Here is a 21,534-nt window from a genome sequence, read left to right as displayed (position 1 = left end):
GAAGGTAGAAGACAATGACTGTTACTAAGAATGGAATGCAGTATGATGAGTCCATATAGCAAGGAGCTTGCTCAGCAGGCCAGAAGGCCCAAGAATATAATCTCTGAAGGGTGAGGGAAAAGATGGGTGTGAGAAGACGGGGCACTGCCTGTGTAAACTCTCCAACATGACTGAACCCCAGACCTAGGAACAGGGAGTGACATGCCAAGGCCACAGAAGTAAGCTAGAGTAAGCCATGCTCAGGAAGGATTTTGTCTTTGCTCAGAAGCACAGTGCAGCTAGGGAAAGGACCCGGAAGCAGGTGAGTGGCTGGTTGGACTTGTGTTGAATGCAGATCTAACCTGACACCATATCAATATTCTAGACAAAAGTGTCTGGGCTCTTGCAGTTTGGTGACTTAGTGACAGCCATTTCCAAGCAGAAGCTTGTTGGACAGGTTGAAGGTAAAGTGAGAGCAGGGGAGTAGACTTATAAGAAGTGTAAAAGTAACTGAAAAGGAAGGAAGAGTGGAGGTGTTGAGATCAGAGCAGCCGCTCTCAGCCTGACTGGGAACCCCTTTGGGCCTCAACTGACCCTTTCCCAGGGGCCACCTTAAGACCATCTTATATATCAGATATTTACATCATGATTCATAACAAAGCAAAATTACAGCTATGAAGTAGCAATGAAAATTTTATGGTTGGGGGGTCACTGCAAACATGATGAACTCTATTAAAGGGTCATAGCATTAGCATTGGACTAAAGGAAAACTTTGAAGAATAAGGAAATTTAAGCAAATACTGATGGGAAGAATCTGGTAGCAAATGAGAGGTTCAAAGAAAAACTTATGTGGGGTTTCTGTTGAGTCGGTGTTTAAAGCTGAGTGGAGAGATGGGCCCTGTCACTAAAAGATGACATGGTGGGAGAGATGTGGGTGTCAGCAGGTGCACAGGGTAGCAGAGGAAAGTTGACGGAGTTCCTGTCAGACAGCACCTGTCTCAGAAGTAGATGATGATGTCATCTGTTGAGAAAGAGATGGCTTTACAGTTGTAGAGCATGATAACCGGCTGGAGAGATGGCTCAGTGCGTAGAGCATTTGTCACACAGGTGTGAAGACTACTGTTGGAATCTCCAGTGTCCTGTAAGTGTCAGGTGCTCTGCCTATAATCCAGAGCTCCAGAGGAGCAGGTAGAGGATCCCAGTGACAAATGGGCTAGCCAGACTACTCAAAGGGTAATTAGGAGAAGCACTCAGGGAAGCTGCAGAGATGGCTCTGTGGTAGTTCTGCTTTTCCAGAGGACCTGAGTTCTAGTCCCTACACCCACATGGTAGCTCACAACTGTCCATAACTTTTGCCTCAGGGGATCCAGTACCCTCTTCTGGCTTGTCTGGATACCAGGTAAATTAGCAGTGCACAGAGCAACACATAGCAAAACACACATTCATATAATAAGTAAAAAGTTTTAAGTTAAAGCAAGGAAAGACTTGAGGGCTAGAGAGATGACGCAACAATTAAGAGGACTTACTACTCTTGCAGAGGACCTGGGTTCAGCTCCTAGGACCCACATGAAGCAGTTCACAACCATCTGCAGCTCCAGCTCCAAAGGATCCAGTGTCCTGTGGCCTTCCCAGACACCTGCACACACATAATGCACATAAATTCATCCAGGCACAAACACATATACATAATAAATCTTTTTAAGAATAAAAAAAGGGGCTGGAGAGATGGCTCAGCTGGTAAGAGCACCGACTGCCCTTCCAAAGGTCATGAGTTCAAATCCCAGCATCCACATGGTGGCTCACAACCATCTGTAAAGAGATCTGACACCCTCTTCTGGCTGTCTGAAGACAGCTACAGTGTACTTACATATAATAAATAAATATTTAAAAAAAAAAAAGAATAAAAAAAGATACTAAGTCAACCTTTGACCTCTACCTGCACACCCACACATCCACAAGCAAGCATGTACTCCCACACGAGGACATGCAAAAAAGAATGTTAAGAGAGAAACAGAGATAAGAAGAGAGTTATGGAGGGAGGGGAGAGAACAAGGCAGGGAGAGAGAGTAGGTGTTGGTCCTGGGAACTGGAGCAGAACAGAGAAGTAAAGGAGAAAGGTGGGTGTGCGGGCATCCATCTACAGCCCTAGCCCTTGGAAGGTGTCCTTGGTGTGTGGGCATCCATCTACAGCCCTAGCCCTTGGAAGGGGCAGGGAAGGAAGTGGGAGGAGCTTTGAACATTGAGTCCAAGCATACATTGATGGTGTAAATGAAGGCACAGAGAAAACAGTTGAGTTTGTCCAGGTTGAACTGCTGCCAAGTTGCTAAGAGAAAACAAAAAATGGATGAGGAAGTTGATGATATAGTAATTATAATCCCAAATGGAAGCTATTGAAGGTTCACCTAAGGGAAAGGAAATTTAATAGATCCCAATGAGCGTCCTGGGCTCAGCTCTAAAGATAGTTAAGATAATAGTTACAGTCAAATGCACCAGAAGGGTGGAGAATGAGGCCAGGGAAACAGGACGCTTGAGCTTGACTTTAGAGACAGTTCCAGATCTGACAGTCCACAGAAGGAATGGTGAGGGCGAGAGCAAGGTCCTGAGGTAGGAGATATAGACTGTACAGATTATCAGTATGGCTACTGTAGTATTCATGGGGCTCAGAAAATAGCTTGGAGAGGAAGACCAACCTGGTGGCAAAGGTCTCAGTGAGTGAGAGGAAGAGAAAAGGTCTTTTGTGAATGGGAAATGGGTTATATCCCCTTAACCTTAACTGTGATGCACTGGAACATGAGAGAATATGTTCACATCCTTGCATTTCTGCAGAGAAAACAGCATGCTGAGGAAAGGTTCTTTTGGGGCCTGGGATAAGGACTGCTGTGAGAAGAACCTGGAGACATATATTTGTAGACTGCAGTCAGCCATGTTATGACCAACATTAGATTTGACTGAGTTTCCAGGCTGGACCCAACCCCTCCCATCCTAACAAGCGGACCATAAAGTGTGTTTTTTAATTCAGTTCTTTTCCAGAGCAGTTAGTGAAGTAAGTCAACTTGTATGGCAAGACCAGACAGTATCTCTTTAATTCAGGACACATTTGAAACAGTCAAGTTCCAGTGCAAAGAGGACTTTGCACCCAGCCTTTCCAAACTCAAATTATAACACCTATACTGTTTCTCAGCGGGAGGCAGTTAAGAAGGTGTCAGTCTGTCCCATAAGAAGAAAGGCAAATCCCCACAAAGCCAGCCTTTCTAACTTTAGGAATAAAGAAAGATGATAGGGAAACAATGAGGTGGGGGATCAGGGAGGCAGATGCTTCAGAGAGCGCCTATTGGCCATCTGCCCTGTCAAGGAAACAGTCACCCAAACCCTGGGGACTTAGATGAGCAGGGCTGTTCTTGGTTTAGTAAGGAAGCTTCCTTCCATAGAGTGTTTCATGGAGAAGCAGTGGCAGTTTAGAACTTAGGAGGTCAGCCCTAAGGAAAGGCAGCTTGCCCCTGGGCCTACCTGAGAGTAGGCTGGATCTTCGTAGGTTCCCGGAAGACCATAAAGAACTCTAGAATGGGAACAAGCCTTTAGGCATACCCCACCTGCTGTGAACCCCACCCTTGGGCCTGGGCTTAAGCTGCTCTAACATAAGGTTTTGCAGGTGAAAGCAAAACCACTCATTTCTCTACACCAAGATTTTAGTGTAAGTATTTGTTAAAGCCAGTTGTTTATAAACTAACCCAAAGTAAAAGTCTGTCTTATCCTAACAGTTAAATTTTAGCCCATTATAGTAAGAAAACCCTAGAGCCTGAAAACTATACATTGAACCATCATAAAATCACTGAATGCTTTAAATGCATTCCAAAACGAATGCATCCAGCATCATTTTATCGTCTTCAGCTCACTGTGAAAGCGTGCAGCAGTACACTTGGTACTCACCAGATCCTTCAGGCACGCTGTTGTTGACCAGTGAATATGCTTTCCCTTCTCTCTAGGACTGTCAGTTTATCTACTATGTATTGTATACCAAGTGGCCAGGGTAACAGTTATTAACTTAGAAGTAGGCGTCTCTAAGTCATGACTCTATTGAGTTTCTGAAATTTGGAATGTAGCTTTCATGAAAATAATATTCTGGGATAGCCTATAAACATCCATTTAGTCCAAAATAGAGCATACCTGAGGTATAAAGTAGTAGAAAACTGTTGCCTTGTTATATCCAGCTATTGCAAGACATTTTAAATCGTAGATTAAATGAGGCTTTATCTTGAATATTAGCACTTGAGCAAAAGTGAACGTAGAAACAGAAGAGGTGATGCATATGAGGTGAGCAGAACACTGTGGATGGTCAGGAGCTGGAACGGCACAGGCCACTAAAGGCCTCCATGCTTGGCCCTGTACTCCTTTATGCCTTCGTAATTAGGGGTTGGTTTTGATTCAGGAAGAAAATCCAGGAGAGAATTCTACTTCATGGAACTAGACAAGAATTAGGACAAAAGTAAGGATTAAGGAAGTTAGGAGTGTGTAGGAGAGAAGGAGGGCTGTGAATTGCCAATCAGTGATTATCTGTCTGGCACGTTATCTGTCTTAAACCTTTGGCTTTACTTGTAAAATTGGAACAATGATCTTAATTCGGTCTTGTGGATGGTATAAGATTGAATAGGAGACTGCAAACACATATCACTGCTCTCAGTAAAAATTAGTAACCATTATCATTGTTTTCATTGTGTGACAGGCTCCAGTGAGACAAATCAGCCTAAGTTCATGACTCTGGATGGGGGAACTATTTGACTGACCTCTAGATGGTGTTAGTGGCTCATGGGTTGCTAGAATGGGGAGCAGGTAGACAAGTTGGTCCTAAGGAAGGCGGAAGTAGGTTGTAGGAGCTCCTAATGTCCTTGGTTGGAAAGTTTATCTCATTGGTCAAGCACTACACTGAGAATGAGCAGTGAGAAAAGGTTATGGGAGGAAGATGCAGTGAAGCACGCCTGTGATATGGGAGTCTATCCATCCAGGGCAGGAGAAAGGACAAGAAGACAACGGGAAATTTGCTCACACAGTGCTGACAGTTCAGCAGCACACTTGGGGAAAGCAAGGATAATTGAGGCTAATGTAGATTTTCAGCGATTGTTTTGCTTACTGAACTAACCATTCTCTCTTTTTCTCTCTCTTTTCTCTCCTTCCCCCACCTCACCCCCTTTCTTGTCCATGTGTCTCTCTGCCTTTACCTTCGCATATATAGTGTCAAGTCTTGTTTCCAAAACATGGAGATTTGCAAGCGCCGGGTGAATATGTATGACACAGTGAACCAGAGCAAAACACCTTTCATCACACATGTGGCCCCCAGCACATCTACAAACTTGACCATGACCTTTAACAACCAGCTGACCACTGTCCACAACCAGGTGAGCACCAGGCCCCAGGGAAACGTGGGCAGGGCTGGCCATCAGGACTCAGATATCCCCACCAAACCCCAACAGTTTCCCCTGTGCTGTCCTTTTGTGTCTATAAGCTAACGTATCTTCTTCCTCAGCCATTTATTTAAAAAGTCAAGGTCTCTGTTTTGACCGCTGGAACTATTTCCTGAGATGGTGCCTCTTCCCATTTTCTTCTGAGCAGATACGGGGAAAAAAACCTGCTAAAATAGAATGTAGAACCAAAGCTAGCAGGAGCCCCTCCTGCACCCTGTGTCCATGTGGTCTGTATTCAGGAGAGGAAAAGCCTGTTCATTCTCTAAATCATAGAAAAGCCAGCTCATGGGTCTGTCACCAGAGTCCTAGCAGCTTTTCCCAGAGGATACAGGAAGCTGAGGTTTCCTTCACGTGGATTTTCAACCTTCTGCAGATTGGCAGGCTCAGCAACATAGAACAATGTTTGAAATACAGACAGAAAATAGGTACTGAGTCTCCACGTACTAACTCACCCACTTCTAGACTCTGAGAGCGTGAAGTGTTACTCCCATCTTCCAGTCTTATGAGTCCCCCTAAAGAAGCGTGCATAGACTTTTCAGTCCTAACACCAACCTGTAATGAGAGCAGTGTCCTTTGTGTTGTTTGCACCTCTGCATAAGCACATACACCTTCAGAGCAGAGAAATAAGTATGAAAACCTACTATGTGAATGCCACATCTGGCTACCTGCTTTTAGCTGACTGGTCCTCTCCTGTCACTGAGGAGTCACTGGCCCTGCCTTTCAGCACTGCTCTTACTCACCAGGCTTTCCTGGGCTGTTCCCTCTTGGCTTGAGCTACAATTTCTAACTCTCTCCCTGCTTGAACTAAGTGACATCTGGAATCTGCTGCCCCCTGGAGGCTACAGTGTTCCTGACGCTATCTGTAAAGTGAAAGCTCACACTGTACCCTTAGTGCTTAGGGTCAAGGACTTTTCTTACCAGACCTTCAGCTAGCCCTCAAGCTAAGGCCTTTACATTCTAGAGCTTCTCAAAGCATTCACTAATGTTGTCTTTATTACCATGAGGCTTGTTTTCCCACCAGTCATTAGAAACTCTTAATACTAACTCTCTAACCTCAGATTCTTTGTTCCCATCTGCCATTTGTCTGTCCCTTCTAATACCAAACTATGTAAGACAGCACACAGGGAAGGGCACTCCTCAGATCATGTGTTGGTCAGGTGACTCCCCCTACCCACCGGCCTTTCTGTAGATATCTTCGTAGCCTTCAGACCGAGGTCTAAGGTCCCTGTCCACATCAGAACAGCCCACCTCTATGTTTCCTGTGGTATGATAGCCAGCATATCCATCTCAAAAAGATACCACCAAACTGAAAGCCACAAGGGCAGGACCCAAACAAAGGTACCTCCTTTCTCTATGACACTGAGGTTCTCAAGGTTGGCTAGGTTGGACGAGAGTAGAAAAGGCTGTTAACTTAGTGTGATGTAGGTCTATGCATTGAGAAGATGAAGTGCTGTCCTACAAACAAGATCCAGAGAGCAAACGCTCCATCACCTGAACTGGACAAACAAATTGTTTCAGACAAGCAAATTGTTCAGGTTATAACCTAGCCTTAAGCACTAAGGCATGCTTTCCCTCCTGAGATACTGTTACAAAGGGAGGGATCACAAATCTGGCAGTAAGCATTTCTTTGGTCAGACTTTTCTCAGCATGGCATCATGCAGTCCTGCTGGCGTCCATGTAAACTAGGTATTGTCACTGGCGTTTTAGAGGAAGAGATTGAGATAAAGCAGTTAAGCCTCTTAACAAAGGCCACATCAGTACATATGAGTTAGTTGGGGCTTGGACTCCAGCAGCCTGGAGTCAGTCTGTACCCTTGAAGCACATGCACTGGTTCACAGATGAATTCTAAGGAGATCCTTAGGAGGTGCCTCCTGGATGGCATCTGCTCTCTGAATCCACAAAACTTCCTTTGTACGTTAGTAACCCAGTGCTGTGTTCACTCCATGAGATCCTTGGGGTTTTGCTGCTCATTCTAAACATGGGATGTTTAGAAGCAACAAAATACACCTACAGATGTATGTTAGTGGAAGGACACAGAATTAGTTCTTTGTTGCTCTTAACATATATCCAATAGACTAGCACTTTTCCAAGTGCTCATTAATCTATGTTTATGTCTCAAGGAAGATGGGCTAATACATCATAATTTCTATGTATTTTTAAAAAACCTATTAATGGACTGGAGAGATGGCTCAGTGGTTAAGAGCATAGACCACTCTTCCAAAGGTCCTGAGCTCAATTCCCAGCAACCACATGGTAGCTCACAACCATCTGTAAAGGGATCTGAAGCCCTCTTCTAGTATGTCTGGAAACAACTACAGTGTATTCACATAAATAAAATAAATCTTAAAAAACAAACAAGCAAACCAACACCCTTAGTAGCATTGAGTAGGGAGCCCTACGTGCGTGTTCTTGGTTTATCCTTAAGGTCAGCTTCTTTACTAGCATTTCCAGGGTGTCTTCTTTAGGGGCATATCCTACCAAGAATTTTAACTGGATTTGTATGTCAGGCTCACATCTTGTTCTTACAGATGTCAACAATTGAAATGTCTATTGCTACTGCATCCAAGAACCACTTGGACCTATCTTTGCAACATAAGTTTCCATTGAACTTATTTTTTTCTTATTATTATTTCTTTTTGTTGTCCAGAACAGCTCTTAGAACCACAGAGGACAGGGTAAAAATTACCCACACCATCCCACATACTTTCATCAGCTGATCCCTAAGCAGGATCAGAAACTAAGGGAACTGTCGGCATGCCTCCTGGTCCCTCTGAGGGCTGGTGCTCATATCATAAGTTCCTCTCTTGGAGAAACAGTGCATAAGTTTAAAAACAGATCCAGATACAGGCTGCACACATAAGGGTCAGGTAAGGCAAACAAGCAGAGGACCACAAGTCCTTCCCCACGAGTCCTTCTCCCAAGGAGGCATTAGACAGGGTGCTGACTACACTGCCTCTCACACTGTGGCAGGAGTTGAGCCATACAATCACAAGTTACTATACTAGAACACACAGAAATAGCTCATTTCTACTGTCAGGGAAGGTTCTGTATTGGAATACTGGTGCCAAGGCTAGCCCCAAAGCACAGAGGCTTAGAGATAACTCTGTAGGCCAAAGGATTCCTATGAAATGAACAGCCTATATTCATAGTAGGCGAGGAAAACAACTAGACTAATCTGTCTTGAAGAAAAAAGATAGATACATTCATTTATTAAGGAAGGTACCTAAGGGTCTATAGAAAGCAAAAGGTACCAGGTTAAGGTGCATACACTGCATTCATGAGGCCATTACTAGAATTTTTGAGCAGGTGCTTATATGCAAAGCAGGGTGCTAATGCACAAAGTGGTTTTAAGAGAGAATGATTCAAGGCTGGAGAGGTGGCTTAGTAGTTAAGAGCACTGGCTGCTCTTCCAAAGGACCTGGTTCAATTCTTAGACCCATGGTATGACTCATAACCTGCTGGAATAACCCACAAATACTGTATTTACTGGCTATGAAAAAGTGTGTCCCTGTGTTCTCAATTGTTAGTTGTTGGGTCAGTACAGGCTAGCAGGATATGTAAATGTCTGTGTCTTCCTCACACGCCCAAAGAAGAAAGGCAAGCTGCTGTGGGGACGGTCACATAGCCCTCAATGCCAAAAGGCAACCCAGAGAATGGACTGGGTATTGTCCTGCTGCCGATTGATTCAGAGGAGGAGTAAAGAGTGTGGCCTTCTGTAGAATAAAGAGCAGGCAGAGCTGGGGCAGACTGACCGGGCAGGACAGACAGGAGGCAGAAGGAAGAATGGGAGCAAGGCAGGGAGGTGGGGCAGAGCCACATGGAGAGAGACACAATGCAGAGAAGTTGCTTTAAATAAGAGGCTAACCAAGAGACTGCCCCAATAAAAGGACAACAGATTTAAACTATGTCCTTATCATTATTAAACCTCAAGCGGGGACCCCCGAATTCCCCCACAGTAATAGCCATCTGTAATTCCAGTTCTGGGAAATTCAATGCCATTTTCTAGCTTCTGTGAGCACTAGGCACATACGTGGTACACAGACAAACATGCAGGCAAAACACCCATACATGTTTTTAAAAATTGAAAGAGAGAGAGAATGATCCTGTGCCCAAGAACTGAAAGAGAGGTAGAGAGCAGGGAATCAGTAGTCAGAGACTTACAGGTTCTGGGCACCAGAGAACAACTGAAAGCAATCCGTTGTTCTAGGGATGTTTGGGAGGCAGAGGCACAGGAATGGTGACTGATTAGAGGATGGGAAAGCCCCGTCGAATGGGCAGAGATTGGTACCATGGCATCCAGCAGAGACCCTCAGGGCCTGAGCCCATAGTGCCTGAGATGACAGTGGAAAATGCACTAAGGAAGAGTCATGGTGTGGGGAGAACTGGAGATGGATGTTGTCGTCAGCACAGACACCAGCTCCTACATGTAATTACATGTCCCCACCATACTTCCAGGAAGCACTGTGTGGGCCACTGAAAATGCATACACAGTTAAAATATGCAGCTCAAAGTCTAAAAAAGTATGTCATAGGAATTCGTAATAATTTTCAAATAAATGTATTGTCTTGAACCAAAATCCATCACAAAATCTAAGTACAAAAAGCAATATAGAACTAGATACATAGCTCAGCAGTGGACTTGCCTAGTGTACGCAAGGCTCTGGGTTTGCTTGATTTCCCCAGCATCACAAAAAAGAAAAAGAAAAATAAGGGCTTGACATTTTTATGAAATTTGAGGTTAACTCCACTTGAAATTCTCTTTACATATGTGTCCGTTTACATGGGACACTTTCCTTTTAGTTTCTAACAAGTTAAAAGTAGTCCCCTACTCCCACAGACACACCCCCAAATATTTAAAGCATGTGTGGCCAAACATCCATGAGCATTTACTCAGAGCCCACCTGCTCCTCAACCCTAGAGCTTACAACCTCTAGAGGTATGACTCCTAGACAGCTTCATGAAGCCATTGCTTAAAGATCAGCGTGAAAATCTTTAAGGAGAGAAACAAATGATTCCCAACAAAGAATTCACTTTCCTTCTACAGCTTTGTTTCCATTAGAAGTTCAGTTTCAAAAGCTAGATCCTGGTGTTTGCCATCTTCTGCTTTTACAGTAGCAGGTCTAGGAGGTCTGCACTAGCACTGTCCCCAGTGTGAGCAAGAGGACCTGCAGGACCCTGCCTGGGCTACCCTTTGGTACATGGCACCCATGCTAAGGCCTGTTTATATAGGACCCGGGCCTGAGCAGCCTCTTGGAGGATGTGTCCTACCGAGCTACTTCACCCAAGGGGAGAGGAGGCTGAGCAGGGTTTGTGGGCTGGCTGCACAGTACAAGTGCATCTGAAACCCCTTAAGTTGGAGGAACCAAGCTAAGACATGGAGAAAGAAGGCGGGGCTTAGCTTCCCACCCTCTCCATCATCACATTCCACCATAGGGTCTAAGAATAAAAAGGCTCTCAGCCCAAACCTACCCAGTTAGGGTCAAAAGAGACTTTCATTAAACAATTTTGTTCTGTTGTTGTTGTTACTGTTGCTGCTGCTGCTGCTGCTGCTGCTGCTGTTGCTGTTGTTGTTGTTGTTGTTGTTTGTATCCCTGGTAAGCCTCAAACTCAGTATATAGCCAAACTCAGTATATAGCCAAAGATAACCTTAAACTTCTGGTCTTCAGCCTCAGCCTCTTGAGAGCTGAGGTTATAGGACTTTGCCACCATAGCTGTTTTTATGTAGTGCTGGGCATTGGACCCAGGGTACCATGCATGCTAGGCAAACACTCTACTGAGCTACATTCCAGCCCCTCAACCAGATGGTTTCCTAAACTAAGCTAACTTCTCAGTAGTGAGGAGTGTGGGTCCCACAGACATGAGGGTTCAGCTGAATTCCTGCCCCTCTTTTTGCTTTTTTTGCTCTTGATTTGTTTACTCTCCTTTAAATTCATTTGTTTGATTTAGATTTGTGTCTCCCAGCATACCACCTCCCTCATTTTTTATTTTTGTTTATTTTTGTTTAATCCCCGTCATCCCTTTAGGCTCCCTCCTCCTCCAGTGCCACTCTCTCCTTAGCCAATCCCGAAGTCTCCATACTAAACTACCAATCTACACTCTACCAGCCCTCAGCGGCATCCATGGCCGCCGTGGCCCAGCGGAGCATGCCCCTGCAGACAGGAACAGCCCAAATCTGTGCCCGACCTGACCCCTTCCAGCAAGCTCTCATCGTGTGTCCCCCTGGCTTCCAAGGTAAGGCTAAACTGGTTCTTGCAGGACCACCTTTAGGGCTTTAACCCCTGCTGCTTCTCAGAGTGCTCCCTTTCGGGAGGAAAGCCTTCTTCCTTTCCTTCCTCAGAATGCTCCTATCACTGAATTTAGAGGCTGGTCTCCTATTGCCACCAACCTAGAAACAATGCGACTTATGCTCTAGGACCAAGTCCATTTGTTGTTGTTCTCAGCACCTGCCAGAACTGTGGCTCCAGCCAGCTGCCTGGAAAGAGGCGCATTGTCCATTGTTATGCTGCCGTCAGCTCCAGCTTCCTCACGTGAAGTGCTCTCTGTATGTTATCCATAGAAAATTGCCAGGCTCTGACAGCCAGCATAGGCCCACTTCATGTGGAGAATATAAATTTGTCTGAGCAGTGCCTCCCAGGGTTGCCTCCCCTTGGCCATGATCCCAGAGCTCCTTTCCTGTGGACCTAAAGCAGCTGAGATGACGATGTACTTTGTCACACTTTACACAGAAAGCTCAAGGTCATGTATGCTCAGATACCAGCCAAACAATCCAGAAGGAGCCCTCCAGGGATGGTGTCCCCAGCTTCCTTTGCTGTGACACTCAGTTATCTCCATGGGCAGCAACTGTGGTCATCCTCGTGTAATTTGTCATTTTAGCTGTCCTGGTTTTGGCCACACATGCTTTAATATTTGGGTGTGTGTTTGTGGGGAATAGGGGACTACTTTTAACTTGTTAGAAACTAAAAGGCAAGCGCCCATAGCCGAGCAGTAAAGCTGCTGAGCTGCCTGGAAGGGTCGTCTCACTCACCTCCCTCCTGTCCCTCACCCATGTATTGAACAGGCCTGCAGGCCTCTCCCTCCAAGCATGCTGGCTACTCCGTGCGGATGGAAAATGCCGTTCCCATCGTCACTCAGGCTCCAGGAGCTCAGCCTCTTCAGATCCAGCCAGGTCTGCTCGCTCAGGTAATTCTCTTCTGCATTGTTCCTATTCCATCATCCATGTTAACGCTTTCCCAGAAGACATCCATCTCATCTGACTCCCTGGTGACGAGCAGGTGGAATTTGTCAGGACATTGGAATATGTCGGTAATGTTCTAAATGATCCCCAAGTGAATTACATCCTTAAGTGTCTAGTGACAATTCCAAGAAGAAATTTAGATAGTCTCAGAGTCTAGGGAAATTATTATTTTACCTTTCTAAGGCAAATTCATCTAGGAAACCTAGGTTTTAATCCTAAATCTGCTAGCAATTCTCAGTGACCTAAGGCAAATCAGTTAACATCTCTTCGCCTCAAATTTCTTTCTTGTAAAATAGAAGTGGTTCTTAGAGCCAAAGAGCCCTGGAGATTATTCCCTCATTGCAGAATTGGAAAAGCAGGCATGCAGAAGCTATGGGCTGGAACCGTCCTCTTTTATCCATATAGATGTTCTCTCTGTAGAAGAAGATCACAAAGATGAAAATGTATAACAATAAAATGTATAAAATGTGTTACAATTTAGACTAACAGTACTGGTGCAATACCAGAAACCAATCCTTAAAGACACTTGATCCAATGACAAATGTATTTTCTTTATACCAGGCACTTTACAGTTAATTTGTTTAATCCTCACAACATTTTTGTCATATATTTGTCTCTACTTGACCATCATATAGCCATCAGAGCCATATGTGGCACACACCTGTCATACCATGCATAGCTGGCTGAGGCAGGAGAAGTGTGAGTTCAAGACCAGGCTAAGCTATATAGTGAGTCTAGGCCATCCTGCACCAAACAGTAAGGCCTTTTTAAAAACAAAAACAATAACTAGATGTCAGAACCATCAGAACCAAAACGTATTCTAGACATGTGACACAGATGTCCGTATTTTCCCCACCATCTTAGACCACTTCCGCGTCATCTTTCTGCCCGTGAGCATCAAGATGGCTTGACCTGTTAGTGTCAGTTTTATGTTTAAGTGAGAGAGTTTCCCAAAAGACTTCCCCAAATTGTTCTCAGAATAGTTTGTTTATAGATATGGTTTTCCTCATTTAATTTATGGGATGTCAAGTTGCATAGGTCTGCCCTTGGCTCTCTTGTAGTTCATTTTCCTCTCTAATATCCAGTCTTCACCAACTGTGTCTTGGTATCTGGTAGGGAATGTTCTTTTATAGTTCTTCAAAATTTCATTAGGTATTCTGGTCTCTTTTCTTTTCCATATGTGTTTTACCATAATTTATCCATAAAAAGAAAAAGACAAGAAAAAGTGAGAAAGAAGAGAAAGGAAAGGAGGCAGGCAGATGCACAGGCAAACTTGTGGGGCTAGAAAGTAGTTAAGAGCACTGGCTCTTCCCCAGGCCCCAGGCTCAATCCCCAGCACCCACAGGGTTGTTCACCAGTCTACTCTAGGGGATCTAATGACTCCCTCTGCTGGTTTCTGTGGGCACCGTCACTCACGTATGGCACAGAAATGTATGCAGGCAAGATATGCATATACATAAAAATAAACAATAAATACTTTACATTTTGTTACTATTGACTTTATTAATTATACTTGTACTCATTTATTTGCTCTTAGTTTATAGGAATATAGTTGACTTTGGTCTATTAGATTGTTATGTAGCTAGCCTACTGTTTTTGTAAATCCTTTTGAAGTTGCCATGTAGACAAGTCTTTGTAGTTCCAAATAATACTTTTGTTTCTTAATCTTCAAGCCTTGTACTTTTTTCTATTGCTTATATATCCTTGGCTGAGTAGGGCAGTCCAAATGATGTCTAATAACAGAGAAAATCAGGGATCTTTTAAATAAATATTCTATATATCAAATATACTTTCTCATCTATTTGAATAACCATATGACTTCAATCCCTAATCTGTTAATGTTGCAAGTTATGTTCATAGATTTTGTAATGTTAAATTATCCTTCTGTCTATGAGAAGCTTTATTTGATCATATTGTGCTCCATATGATGACATGCTTTTTGAGCTCAGTTTGCTACTACTATGATTAGTAGTTTTTTCATCTGTGTCCATAAATGCGAAATGACATGATTTCCCTTTCTTAGGGAATCCTTTTCTGATTTGAGAACACTTTGGGAGAATCTTTTGGGAAACTACGTGAGCAGTTAAGTTGACACTTACAGGTCAAACAGCCTTGACTCCTGATAGGAGATGACATGGAAGCTGTCTAAGATGGTGGGATTCTAGACATGTGTCTCTTTATTCTTATATCTAATTGACTTTGCTCAAGTGGCAGCAACACCAGCAACTGGTGACACACAAAGTTGTGTGTGCCTTGTTGAAAGGGTGTCAACAGAAAACCTTTCTTTAAACCAGGCTTTTCTTTTTAGTGTCCATTGTTGTTGTTGTTGTTGCTGCTGCTGCTGCATAGTTATGTGGTGAGGAGTTCAAGATGGCCACTCTAAATCAAAGGAGAGAGCTACATACAGATCAGCCCAGGGTCAGGGCGTTTGCTCACCCTTATCTGAGTGTCAGAAGTCCAGACCAGCCCCCCAGTGAGCCCAGAACCTGAAGATTTCCCTGTATACTTCACAGGTTATTAGAGGACTCCCCCCACACACACACACACACACTTTTTTATTATTATTATTTACTGGATCTAAGTAAGCCAGGAACAGCTAGCTGACAGAGACATCCTCATCGTTCAGTTGAGTGAAACCAACAGGCTCAGCATTTCCAAATTGTCTAGATCCTTTAATCATAGTGTGGAGAGTCCTACCTCTTACATGAAAAGAGCCTTTAGTGTTGGGAACCTTCAAGTTGATTTAACCTAAATCTGTAGTTGGAAAAGTAAACAACTGAAAAACTATGTGTATAGGATTTTAATTGGTATAGTGTTTATAAAAAGGAACCCTTAGAAGCAAGTTGAGTGTTCTCCACTAGGGAATTTGTTAATCAACAGGTATCTGCATAGGGTAGAGCAGAACAGAGAGAACACCCTAAGTGGACACTTTGTAGACCTGTGTGTCTTCAAAGCTAAGACACGGTTCTTATGTTTAAAATATGAATGTATCCTATCCAGTATTGCACTAGCTAATGGCCCGCTATCTTTTTTCCTTTTTTTCTGTCATTTAATCTGTCCCAGTGAGCTAGCCTGTTAAAATGGAGTTATCACCTCTGTCTTTATGTACTCCTTGTAAAGGACAAAATTATAGTAACTTATAAAACTAAGTAGTGATTATTTTTAGGATAATAATTAAATATTGAAATTTAGGCCTTCATTTTTCTGTGAGTAGATTTCTAGGCTATCAGACATGAAATTTCTGAATACTATTATGTGCTTTAAATGTTTTCCCCAAATTTGATATTGTTTTCTTCTTCTGAGCATTTAAAACATTTTGAGGACTATGTGAAGGTTTAGAGGTAGGCCCTTTAAATGCATTTCACATGTTAGTTTTGGTCTCTTTACCTCCTTTCTCCCAGTAGCATGTTGTGTCCCCTACAGAGAAACAAGCCTCTGGCATTCCATATGAACGTGCATATGGCAGAAGTGCACAGTTAGTGTGACACAAGAGCAACCTTTACAGAAACCCTTATAAAGGAAAAGTCTGTGACCTCCACCTTCCCAAGTCCTAAACCCAAGTTAGCACACAAAAGTGGGGAGACAGGAGGTACAGTTCTTGAGTCAGATATTATATTTAACTCATTTTTTTTTTCAAGGAGCAGTATCCAAAACTCCCTCTCACTATCAAGACCAAGTCAGAAACTCAGAAATGCCAGGTCCCTTCTAGAATCCACTTTCCAAGAAGGTTTTTGCCTCCTGGCCAGTGAGTCATATGGCCAGGGTCCCTGTGTTTCCCTGAGGACTGGCGACCTCCTTAAACTGCCCAACCCTCAGTCTTACTCTACACGTCCACTAGAGCATTTGCAGCCACCAATCTGAGGCCCTTGTCTTTCTGTCTGCTTCTGTCTTACTTGGCATTCAAGTTGCTAACAGAGAAGACGTTTGCTCATGTTACCTTCTTGTAGTTCACACCCACACCAGATCCCAAATAGAGCCACCATGTTTGTGTTCTTCATGCAGTATGTCTGGGTGTTGGCTGAGAGCATGGGAATTAGATTGTTCGGTGCACACACCAGCTGCACCACCTGCTGGCGGCCTTTGGGAATGTTGCATTGACATTTAAATTTCATCCTTTTTCAAAGGTACATAATTTTTTAGCTTATATAACACCACACATTTACTAAAAAATATAGTCTCTCTCTATATATATATATCCCACCTTTAATTTCTACTATCCTAAAACAACTTCTAACTTGACCATTCATTTTTATATAAATACATATAAGAAACATTCTAAAGTGCTTCTCAATTGCTTCTCTCCCTTGTTGTGTTATAAATTGACTTCCTGTTTGTGTAGTGGCTCCATCGTTCTCAACCCATCCCTACAGTCTCTTTCCCTCACTCTTTCATTCTCTGATTTTTCCAAAATAATTTATGATTCAACTACTTTATGATGCTTGTATGATTATTGTCAGTCGTATAGTATTGTTCTTGATGAGGTTCTAATATCCTGACTATACTTCCTTCCTTGTATGACTCCTTGTTTCGTGGCTGTTTCATGTATTCCACTGGGTTACTCTCTGTGTATCTTATCCAGCCCCAGGTCATTCTAAAACTGGAAGTGGTGTCTGTATTTGACATGTTTGGGAGTGAATATGTCGAGTTCAGTATGTTATTTGTCTTCATGAAACCTTTTATACAGTTCTCCTTGTTCACAAGTGGTCTCAAGATTTATGATTTCGTGTTGCTTGTTTTACACACATTGTTCTGAATCTGTTTGCCCTCTCACTCTGAGTGTTGTTGTTATTGTTGTTGTGTTGTTTGTCCTTTAATAATGTCTTACCTTCTCTTCAAAAAATTCTTATTAACTATATTTTGTTACATTGGCTTTTGTGTGTATATGATATGTGAGTACATTGGTGCATATGTGTTTGTGGTGAGTGGATATGGGTACCCATATATAGTGGCTAGTTTTATGTCAATGTGACTCAAGCTAGAGTCATCTGAGAGAAGGGAGCCGTAATTGAGAAATTGTGTGCCCATAAAATCAGGCTGTAGGCAAGTCTATAGATGTTTTCCTTCCTTCCTTCCTTCCTTCCTTCCTTCCTTCCTTCCTTCCTTCCTCTCCCCCACCCTTCCTCCCTTTTTTGTCTCTCTCTCTCTCTCTCTCTCTCTCTCTCTCTCTCTCTCTCTGTGTGTGTGTGTGTGTGTCTGTGTGTGTGTGTGTCTGTCTGTCTGTCTCTCTCTCTCTCTCTCTCTCTCTCTCGCTCTCTCTGTGTGTGTGTGTGTGTGTGTGTCTGTGTGTGTGTGTGTCTGTCTCTCTCTCTCTCTCTCTCTCTCTCTCTCTCTCTCTCTCTCTCTCTCTCTCTTGAGGTTATCTCTGTGTAGTCTTGGCTGTTCTGGAACTAGCTCTGTAGACCAGGCTGGCCTCAAACTTAAAGAGATCCATCTGCTTCTCTTCATCTCCCAAATTCTAAGAATGCCTGCCATTTACACGGGCGGTAGGTATCCAAAATCTGGGTGACACACTTTCCACGCTGAGCCGTCTCCCTAGCCTGGAGTTAACACTTCTAAATTCATCTTGTCTGGTCTTCTCTTGTCTTCTCTTCTCTCCTCCTCTTCCTCCTCTTCCTCTTCCTGCCCTAGCTCCTTTCTCTTGAACTTCTCCATTCCCTAGAGGACCTGGCCTGGTTTACCTTGGAGTAACTCAGTCTGCTAGCTTTCTTGGTAATTGCTCATTTGTTGTTACACCTCTAAAATTTTTTAACTGTTATTGTCTGTTCCCCATTCTTCTTGCTTTTATGAATTGATATATTATATTTCATTACTGACATATTACATTCAGAGAAAAGAATAATTTGCCATATTTTCTAAACAAGTCATTTAACCTCTCTGCCTCAGTTTACTCACCTAAGAAATAGGTAGAAATAGTAGTCCTTACCCTACTGGGACCAATATTAAATCCAAAAATCCACTCATGACTTAACACTTCTTGACACACAGCATGCTACAGCCAGCATAGTGGTGCGTACCCATGGTCTCTGCATTTGGTAGACTGAGACCAGGAGGATCTTAAGTTCAAGTGTAGCCTGACATACATAGCAAGAGTCTGTCTTTAAAGGAGAAAGAGAAAGGTTCTTCATACTGTGAGGTGGAAGCAGTGAGTTCCTCCTAGTCTCTTTCTTGTCTCTGACTTATGGAATTGAAGTTATCTGTCATTTAAGCTGACAGTCCCAACTAAGTTTATTACTTTTACCACTTTCTCTCATATGTAGGCCAGCAATAGATAGTCTCTGAGCTGTAAAATGTGAGAATTAAATCCAGAAGATAAAACTCCATATGGTAACTGATAAACAGAAATACTGAATCTCTGAGTTCAAGGCCAGCCTGGTCTACAGAGTGAGTTCCAGGACAGCCAGGGCTATAGAGAAAAACCCTGTCTCAAAACAACAACAACAAACAAGTATCAAATTTAGGACGCTGATAGCAGGCTTTCCAAGGGCAGAGAGCTATCCTCATCTGACCCAGTTCAGTTAGCTCAGTCTTTTGCACATAGTTTATAGGACAAGTCAATGGATGGATTTTTAGAAAGCTTCAAGCATAATAGAACAAATTCATAAAGAAACCATCTTTAAGATGACCTAATTCCTTCCAAATTGTACTGTAACCCTATACCTACCCGTTTGTTGTCTCCTGGGTTTTTTGAAGCCAACAACCAGTCCACACTTTGACACCCATCATAAGATCCAGCGCAACTCCCACATGGATTAAGTTCTGGACTCATGCAAACCAATTAAGTGATTAACAAAATGTGATGGTTGTGGACATCCTGTCTTACAGCAGGCCTGGCCAGGTGGGGCCCAACAGATCCTCCTTCCTCCAGCGTGGCAGCAGCTGACGGGCGTGGCCACGCACACATCTGTGCAGCATGCGGCTGTGATCCCCGAGGCCATGGCAGGCACCCAGCAGCTGGCCGACTGGAGGTAAGTGGTAAATCCTTGTGGGCCACGCGGTTTCTGGGATGAGAGCTGTGTTCACCATGGACAGACACCACCATGTGAGCTATGGCTACTGTGTGATGGGAGGTGGGTTAAATAGTATACCAAGGTACCCAAAATTCAGTTTGATTAATACAATTAACTGTCATTTTCTACCCAAAACTCAGTTACATCTTTTAAACCCCTGTGTAATTCACAAAACCTGACTAGGTTTTCACAGAATTAGGATCCTTTCAGAAAGCAAACATTTGTCACCAGTGATGGAATACAGAAGAGAGTCCCCAAAGCCCTAAGCAATTCTAGAAAGTGTTCTCATGAAGTTTTGAGACATAGGTGCCTGTCTGTCTGAGCTCCCCAGGGAAAGCTTAGCAGGTAAGATGCATTTGGAAGGATGAGCTCTGGCATGTTTATTAAGTGTGCCTTTTCAGGTAACAGCCTGTCTATGGGTGAGAGTTCACCTCCACAGACCCCAGGGACTCCAGCCACCACCTGCCAGCATCCTGCATCTGTCTCCAAAACTGCCCACACGCCCCACCGCCTTCCTCATGGGCACCCACTCTGCTCTTTTCATAAGCACTTGTCATTTTTCCTCTGGCCCTCATCCCAACGCTGTCACAATGCCCTCCTTTGACCAGTACAGAGCCATATGACAGCCCTCCAATTGTCCCCAGCTCTGTGGCCCCTGTGGGAGGTATCTCCTTCTACAGAAAGTACTCCCTGCTGCCCTCTGATAGTCTGCTTACCACCCTGAGAGCCTCCCTAGTTCCTTTTTTGGAATATAGAGTTCTTGGGTTCAGTGTAGCAGTATATGTCTGAAATCTCGACAGAGTGGCTGAAGTAGAAAGATTATTAAGTTTGAGGCCAGTCTGAGTTACATAGTAAAACTCTACCTAAATAGCTAAATAACTTCCTCTAGGCAAGCGGCTACATAGTTCTCTGAATCAGGTGTCTAGTGCAGCTTTCTCCTTCTCCATGTAAACTGCTTTCTGACTAGTAACAGGAGGAGAATCCATGGTTGTCCCCACAGCTGCGCTCCACATTCAGTGGAAGCAGTTTCAAACCAGGCAAAACTGGTTTCCAGTCTGGCTGTGCAAGACCTGAGGCAGGTTATTTAACTTTTATGGCCTCAGTTTGTTTTCAATAAAGTGGGCTGTAATGTTTACCTCACAGGATTGTGGGGTAGGGGATAGAGGATTGTCAGTGAAAATGGAATGGAAAACCCTTGGCCTGTCTTTAACATGCAGCGTGGCAGCACCTGGACATAGCAGAATCAGCCTGGCGCCGCTCACCCAGTCATGACAGCCCACACTCCAGGATTGCCTTTCTCCCTCAAGCCCATTAAGAGCAGCAGCCAAGTTGAAAGCCGTGTGACCGACCATGGGGTCCATCCACACCACCCCGGGCTCCAGAGACCCCGCCACAGCATCTTTGTCTTTGTCTTTGGCAGTTAGAGCTCACTTCATCTCAGCAGTATTTGTGCCCCTGTTCACGCATCTTTTCTGTTCTGCCTTGTTCCGCCTCTCTTCCATCTCCACATCCTCCCAGTCTCTGCATCTCATTGTGGGTCAAAGAGCATCCACAACCGTGACTAGAAAACAAAAGAGGAGCGCCAGCGCCGCCCTCATTTCCAAGGAAAAGGGCCTCCTGTGGGGAAATAAAGACCAGAAAGTTAGCACCACGCTCCTTTCCAAAAGCCATACACATGTCTCAGAGACCTTCAACATCACGATGAAAGTTTGTCTTTTTCTCCTATTTATTCTCTCAAGTTACAAAGATGGAATTTGATTTTTTTTAAAGTTCAAATAAATACTTCTTTAGCTTTTAATTTTATTACATGTTAAATGTGCTTTTACAGACAAATCTTTGAATTAATCACCACTTTAAAC

At 43.6% G+C, this 21,534-nt stretch overlaps 1 protein-coding gene across 4 annotated transcripts in view; it reads left to right on the top strand.

Annotated features, from left to right (window-relative positions):
- Hipk2 (homeodomain interacting protein kinase 2) overlaps positions 1-21,534 on the top strand; it is a 194,561-nt gene that overhangs the window by 141,208 nt on the left and 31,819 nt on the right. Inside the window, exons 7-10 of one of the 4 annotated variants that reach the window (XM_052173487.1) lie at positions 5,207-5,369; positions 11,539-11,665; positions 12,492-12,613; positions 19,494-19,633. In XM_052173487.1, coding sequence (XP_052029447.1) covers positions 5,207-5,369; positions 11,539-11,665; positions 12,492-12,613; positions 19,494-19,633 — 552 coding nt within the window. Of the gene's footprint in view, positions 1-5,206; positions 5,370-11,457; positions 11,666-12,491; positions 12,614-19,490; positions 19,634-21,534 lie in introns of all 4 variants that reach the window. The other 3 variants (XM_052173486.1, XM_052173485.1, XM_052173484.1) reach the window with 3 other exon arrangements.

The sequence above is a fragment of the Apodemus sylvaticus genome, chromosome 2, assembly GCF_947179515.1.
Source record: "Apodemus sylvaticus chromosome 2, mApoSyl1.1, whole genome shotgun sequence".
Classification (NCBI taxonomy): Eukaryota; Metazoa; Chordata; class Mammalia; order Rodentia; family Muridae; genus Apodemus; species Apodemus sylvaticus.
Note: the sequence above shows the minus strand (reverse complement) of the source record. Positions and strands in the feature narration are given on the sequence as shown.